General features: G+C 41.8%; 1 protein-coding gene across 3 annotated transcripts in view; it reads right to left on the reverse strand.

Moving 5' to 3' along the window:
- Positions 1 to 7,500, reverse strand: part of usp53a (ubiquitin specific peptidase 53a) — an 80,636-nt gene that overhangs the window by 32,863 nt on the left and 40,273 nt on the right. For all 3 annotated transcript variants that reach the window (XM_076288461.1, XM_076288462.1, XM_076288463.1), the window contains one exon: positions 4,448 to 4,597. In XM_076288461.1, coding sequence (XP_076144576.1) covers positions 4,448 to 4,597 — 150 coding nt within the window. The remainder of the gene's footprint in view (positions 1 to 4,447; positions 4,598 to 7,500) is intronic.

A 7,500-nucleotide genomic window follows, 5' to 3' on the forward strand; every position in this document is an offset into this window, starting at 1 on the left:
TGTGGGGACGTGTGTGTGTGTAGGGCCAAGTGATTCATCTTGACCAGGGAGCTGCAGCCACTGAACTGCTCACACAGCACAAGCTGCCGCCAGTGGATTGATGCAGGTCCCGGCACCACACACACACACACACACACACACACACACACACACACACACACACACACACACACACACACACACACACACACACACACACACACACACACACACACACACACACACACACACACACACACACACACACACACACACACACACACACACACACACACACACACACACACAGCCCTGGGTAAATGTAGACACTAGAATCAAACTGCATCCCAGTGTTGTGTGTGTAGATTACAACTCCAAATCAGAGAAATTTGGGACGTTGTGTAAAATGCAAACAAAAACTGAATGCAATAAAATACAAGTCTCGTAAACCCATATTTAGCAGCAAAAAGGACATAGACAACATATCAAATGTTGAAAATAAATATTTGGAATATTACATGGAAAATATATGTTAATTTTGAATTTGATGCCAGCAACATGTTTCAAAAACGGGAGCATGTTTACCACTGTGCTGCTTCACCTCTTCATTTAACAACATTCTGTAAATGTTTAGGAACTGAGGAGACCAGTTGCTAGAGTTTTAAGCAATGTTTTAATGCAATGTTGTCCCGTTACTCTCTCCAATATAGGATTCAGTTGCTCAACACTATGGGGTATGGGGTAAGTCATGTTTGTATTCCATTATGCACCTAATTTGTCAAATCTGGACTGCAGACAGGCCATCTTAGCACCTGGACTATTCATCTATGAAGAAATACTGTTTAAGAACTCATTTTGTCATTGTTTTCCTGAAATATTCACTAGGAAATACATTGCCTAGATGGCAGTATATGTTGGACAGAACCTGTATACATCATTCAGAATTGAGAACTGAGCACTAAAACATGTTGGATAGGTTGGATACCTGGATAGGCCCTCTCCTCTTTAGCCTAGATGAGTCCATGATTTCCAAATAGAATGGCACATTTTGATTGGTCCAACCACAGGTCCTTTTCCATGTTACCTCAGTCCATTTTAGGCCCAGATAAGACGGTGGTATTTTCTGTATCATGTCACGATACAATTTTGTCTGTTTTGGCTGTTACAATTTTGGATGCAGTTTTTGCATAGACCATGGTTATCAGGTGTTCCTGAGCCCATACAGGTATGGAAACAGGTCTGGTGTTGATGCAGTGCCATCTGAGGTCCAAAAGACCACGGCTATCCAATTTGTTTTTCATCTCTTTCCCTTGTTTGCAAAGATTTCTCTGGATTCTCTCAATGTTTTAATAATATTATGTCATGTAGATGATGAACTCCCCAAATACTTCACAATTTCATGTTAAGAAGCATTAATATTACATTGTTTCATCATTTGTGCACACAGGTTTACTCAGAGTGATGAATACCCCTACATCTTTACTTCTAAGAGACCCCGTCTCTCTGGGATGCACTTTTTCATACCCAATCGTGTTGCCAGTTGCCCCAATTAGTTGTGAAACATTCCTCCTTTTGTTTCCTTTATCGTTGCACAACTTTTCCAAGCATTTTGTTACCCCTGCCCCAACTTTTTTTAAAACATGTTGCTAGTATCATATTTAAAATTAGCATATATTTTCCATGAAATAGTCATATTTGTCATTTTCAACTTTTGATATGTTGTTGATATGTCCTTTTTGCAACTAAATATGAGTTTAAGAGATTTGAAGATTATTACATTCTGTTTTTATTCAAATGTTACACAACGTCCCAACATTTTCTGTTTTGGGGTTGTAATCCAGAGAGAAGGAAGACCACACAAAGAGTCCAAGGTGTGTCATACAAAAACACTCTGTCTCTGGCACACACACACACACACACACACACACACACACAGTCCAAGGTGTGGGCGACTCTGGGCCAGATGTACTAACGCTTTTGCGCCCACTTCAGGCGTATTTGTTTCGCAACGTGCGTGTAAAATCATTGCGAGGTATGTACAAACAGGCCGCAATGATGTAAAAGCGCAAACTGCCTGTGGCGGGAGCTGAAAGTGGCAGATTGCGTTTTTCATGTCATGCATATGCATTCATGGGAGGATCCAGGGGAAAGTGGGAGTTTAGCGTAAAAAGATGGGAGGGGAAGAGTAAAGAGCGCCTAATTATGTATTCCGCGGTATGTACAAAGACTGCTCCTGAAAGCACACGTCTATTCTGCGCCTAAATACTTCCGCCTTGTAAAAGCAGGTGTTAATGCAAATTGCAGTTCAATGAGTCAATTAGAGAAACTTTCAAAGACAACAGAATCGCTATTTAGAGCTCCAGTTTCTGTGGTGAAAGTATTTGTACTACCAAAAGCCACCTCAACTTTCGTTGGCCTTTCGAATGTCTTACTTTCACATCATTCACCTAAACTTTCCTACTTGCTAGATTTGACCAATCTTCCATAGCTTACGTGCACAAGTAGTTTGAGTAGAACTGATCTTCATTATCTCCCTGCTTGTTTACATCATATCATGTATGGTATTATTTCATGATCGCTAAACGTTTGATTCTTTTTAATGTCGTCATCAGTTAACTTCATTCAACTGCGCTTGTATGTAGGCGCTGCCATTCAGTTGTGGACGTTCGTAAATTGCGTTTATGGGCGGAGAAAGGCAGAGAAAGGCGCAGTTTACACTAAGGTTTGAACGATTGATAAATACGACGGAAACTTGGGTCTGACAGCGTCCGCAATTTGTGGTGTGTCCATGACGCTGATAACGCTACGTTCGCAAATGTACGTACATCTGGCCCTCTGTCTCTGGCTCACACACACACCCACACACACAGGACAGGGCTGGTTGCCCTAGCAACCCAAAAACACACACTCACACACACACCCACACACACAGGACAGGGCTGGTTGTCCTAGCAACCCAAAAACACTCTGCTGAGGCATAACATCCAGGCATGCAAATAAATATGTTAAGGCATACACACACACACAGACAAACAAACAAACAAACACACCAACCTCGTTCCGGCTGCGAGATCACAGCACATGATTAGCACGATGTATTCACATGTCAACTTTTGGTGGAGGAAGGGGCGGAATATGTGTAGACGGCTGCCATGTTTGCGTTACGAATTAACCTCATACATTCCTATGGGAGATTCTTTAAGTGCTGTGCCTCCTCATTAGAATGTCTCTGACTTTATCTTTTAAAGTTCACTCCTATACACTCTAGTGTAGCATTGTGCTAATAAGTTTTCATATACTCTAATTTAGCATCCTGCTAATTCACTCCCATACACTCTAGTGTAGCATTGTGCTAATGAGTTTTCATATACTCTAATTTAGCATTTTGATCCCGTGAGGGAAATTTGGTCTCTGCATTTATCCCAATCCGTGAATTAGTGAAACACATTCAGCACACAGTAAACACACAGTGAGGTGAAGCACACACTAATCCCGGCGCAGTGAGCTGCCTGCAACAACAGCAGCGCTCGGGGAGCAGTGAGGGGTTAGGTGCCTTGCTCAAGACCACTTCAGCCGTGCACTTCAGCCGTGCCTACTGGTCGGGGTTCGAACCGGCAACCCTCCGGTTACAAGTCCGAAGCGCTAACCAGTAGGCCACGGCTGCCCCTTCCTACATCCTGCAAATTCACTCCCATACACTAATTTAGCATCCTGCTAATGAGTTCTCATACACGCTAATGTACAGTGCTGGCCAAAAGTATTGGCACCCATGCTAAAGTTGACTGAAAAGAGGAATATAAAATCATCTTTTGGAAATTGATCTTAATGCCTTAAGTGAAAAATGAGGAAATATCTAACCTTTAAGGACACCAATTTTCTTAGTGAATGAATAATGTATCATAAATAAATAAATGTTCTTCCTTAAAATACAGGGGTCATAAGTATTGGCACCCCTATGTTAAATTCCCATAGAGACAGGCAGATTTTTATTTTTAAAGGCCAGTTTTTCATGGATCCAGAATACTGTGCATCCTGATAAAGTTACCTTGGCCTTTGGAATTAAAATAGCCCCACATCATCACATACCCTTCACCATACCTAGAGATTGGCATGGGTGTTATTTCAGTTAGCCTATTAGCTGGTTTGATTTGCATTGAGCTCAATGAGCTCATGGCTATTTATTCACACTGTGTGGATTTAACGTGTGTCTTGTGTAACTAACAGACCTTTTGTTAATATGTGGATGATTTGTTGGTGTTCTAAAAGGCACACAGTTAAATCCAGATGACAGGGTGTTGATGATGGAACGATTGGCGAGCGTGTGTGTGTGTGTGTGTGAGTGTGAGTGTGAGTGTGAGTGTGTGAGAGAGAGAGAGAGAGAGAGAGAGTGTGTGTGTGAGAGTGAGTGAGTGAGTGAGTGAGTGTGTGTGTGTGTGTGTGTGTGTGTGTGTGTGTGTAAGAAACACACCTCTTTGACAGTGGCGTCGTCGAAAAAGACCCACTTGGCGGATTTGGTGTGGAAGGTGAAGGCACAGTAGTGGCGACTGGAGAAGCAGATCATTCCCACCAGCTGAAGGTCGCTACGCTTGGCCTGGTCATCCGTCACGCGGTAGAACAGCTGAAAACACACACACACACGCGCACACGCACGCACACCACACACACACAGAGAGTGTTTAGTCTGATTATCCCAAAAGGATTGTGCTGTTGTTCTGAAAGCTAAAGGAAGCAGATTTGTAAGAGAAGAGGAGGAGGAGGAGGAGGTAGAGGTAAGAGGAAGAGGAGAGGAGGAGGAGGAGGAGGAGAGGAGGAGGTAGAGGTAAGAGGAAGAGGAGAGGAGGAGGAGGAGGTGGAGGAGAGGATGAGGTAGAGGTAAGAAGAGGAGAGGAGGAGGAGGAGGAGGAGAGGAGGAGGTAGAGGTAAGAAGAGGAGAGGTAATAGGAGGAGAGAAGGAGGAGGAGAGGAGGAGGAGGTAATCGCGAGGCTCATGCGTTGGAAAACGCTTCAGGAAACAAAGCCATCCAGGGATGACACACACACACACACACACACACACACACACACACACACACACACACACACACACACACACATCAATTAGGGTATACCATAGAGAATATCTCTCTCTCATTATTCTGGTTGTTGAAGGAGCCTCTGATTCATGGTTCTGTTCTCGACGAGTCTCGTGAGTCAGGATTTGTCCCTGGTACCTACTTCTAAGCTTATCAGCTCTGGAGTTACAACCCTTGGGGATCTAGTAGAGTTTGCTGGTCCGGATTTTAGTAATAGCCACACTTTAGGGGCGGAGCTAATGGTTCACTATAGGGGGACGATCTTTAGTGGGCCCCTATACTGTCGGTGTTTATCCCAACATCATGTTTTTATTTAGTCCACTTCATATTGTGCTTATTAGAGGCTGAGGCATTTTGTTTATATCCTGATGACCTAGCCTACCGTTTAGTCTGTACATCGGGCCAGCTTAGGCCTGCGACGATGCGAACTGTAGTGATCAGGCGCGCCTGCAGGTGTAGGCCTACGGCCGTATGCACTGTGCGTACCATCAGGGAACTCAACGAGAGAGAATTTCCCCTGTGTGTGTTCACACAATGTTAGCCCACCATAACTTCCCAACCGCTTCACAACTGTGCACTAGTATCCCATTAACTGCTCTACAATAGGCTATTTACAATATTCTTTAAAATTTGTAAACACGTTGTCAAAATCAACTTTAATGTACGTACCTTTTGTTTGAGCAGGAGAGGGAATAATAGCCTAACAAACGCACGCAGCAATTACAGAAGTTGTGGGCTAGGCTACTTGTTGCTTTCTTTTACTATGGTTTATGGAAGCATATGTGTAGCTTTATTCAAATGAGAATGCAATCTGCAATTCAAAAAGACATTACATTATGCGATTGCCAATTCATTATCCAATTTAATATTGTAATTTGCAATAATTTCCAACAAATTGTATTTTAATCTGCAAAGTGACAATGCAATCCTAAAATCAATTTGAATAATTGGATTGAATTGCATTCCATTTTGCCATGGTACTTCAGTCTCAAAATTCAAATGGCAATTCGTTCAATATTCAGTTTCATCATTTAACTGTCAATTCGTTTTGCAATTTAATATTCAAAGTGCGATGTAGGATTGCATTTTGAAAACATATTTGGCAAAACTGACAATGCCAGCCTGAAAACAATTTGTATTATTTTGGGCAAAATGTTTTGCTATCGTTTTGATTTGATTGCATTGAACTTTGCCACGCTCTTTGTGTTGCAAAATTCAAATGGCAATTCGATCTGTAATCTGTCAAGTCACTCGTCAAGGCGGGAACTAGGCTACGTCACTTCCGTGTTTACGTCTTACCCAGTTAGCGTTTGCAATGGAGGAGTTTGCAGCTGCAAACTGGCCGATGATGTAGAACAGTGGTTCTCAACCTTTTTTCAGTGATGTACCCCCTGTGAAATATTTTTTCAGCCAAGTACCCCCTAACCAGCGCACAAGAATTACCGCTATACGCTTCAACCACTACTCCATCGTTTGAGTTTTGACAGTGATTGACAGGTGATGGCAGGTGGCATGTGACAGGTTGGGTCCAACCATCCTGGTATGGGGTGGACTCTGGGTTTTTAGGATAATGAAATTGAATAGCCTGCTGAAATATAAAATTAATTTTATAAACTATATATAAAAAAATTATATAATTGTTTTTAAAGTATTTTTGCATGGATTCTACCTTTTAAATATATGTATATTTTAATTTTTTCATGTTTTAGTACTAGCATTGATTTTATTTTGATTTTTAAAGAATTAAAATATAAAAAGCGTATCATAAAAATTCTTATATTTTGACATGTATCTCACCACAGCAAGCACATAGCTCTACATGCATTTCATGAGTGTGTAGGGCAGACTGTCCTGAATCTGGCAATATCATTCCCATGGTGGAGGGATTCTCTGGGGCTGAGCAATTTATAGACATATGTGGTGTGCGCTTTACAGAAATAAATGCCATTTTTTATTTAGTGATTAAAAATGACCTTTCTGCGCTCCATATCTGTGACAGAACTGATCTGACCTGACTTGACCCGAGTTTAGCCTGTGGTGTGCCTATGGTGTCTGCACTTCATTGCCATGAACAAAGTAAAGGCAAAAAATGTTGTTTTTTGTCAAAGAAATTGGGATGCAATGTGAGCTTTGAATTGGATGCCATGCAGGAATTTGCTAGGATCTCAAAACCGGATTATAAACATGCTTTGCCACAAAAGCAGACAAAAACGTGAGGTAATGGATGTGAGATGGATGTACTTGATGCCAATGGATAGCCTTGTGTCTCCTCTTTCATCTGATATGCTTTCCATGTCTATGCGTTCACGGGTTCACGAGTAATTCAAACGAGAGTAATGGGTGCGCAGGTGAACGCAGAGAAGTATAGACTGTAAATATGATGCAATTTGATTTAATTTCATGATTTTATTTTTCATACTTTAACATACAGACAAGTGTGTGGTCTCAT

This window comes from Alosa pseudoharengus, unplaced genomic scaffold, assembly GCF_046254945.1.
Source record: "Alosa pseudoharengus isolate Yale_2024_CS ecotype anadromous, Long Island Sound unplaced genomic scaffold, YU_APseudo_1.1 YU_APseudo_1.1_scf_17, whole genome shotgun sequence".
Lineage (NCBI taxonomy): Eukaryota > Metazoa > Chordata > Actinopteri > Clupeiformes > Clupeidae > Alosa > Alosa pseudoharengus.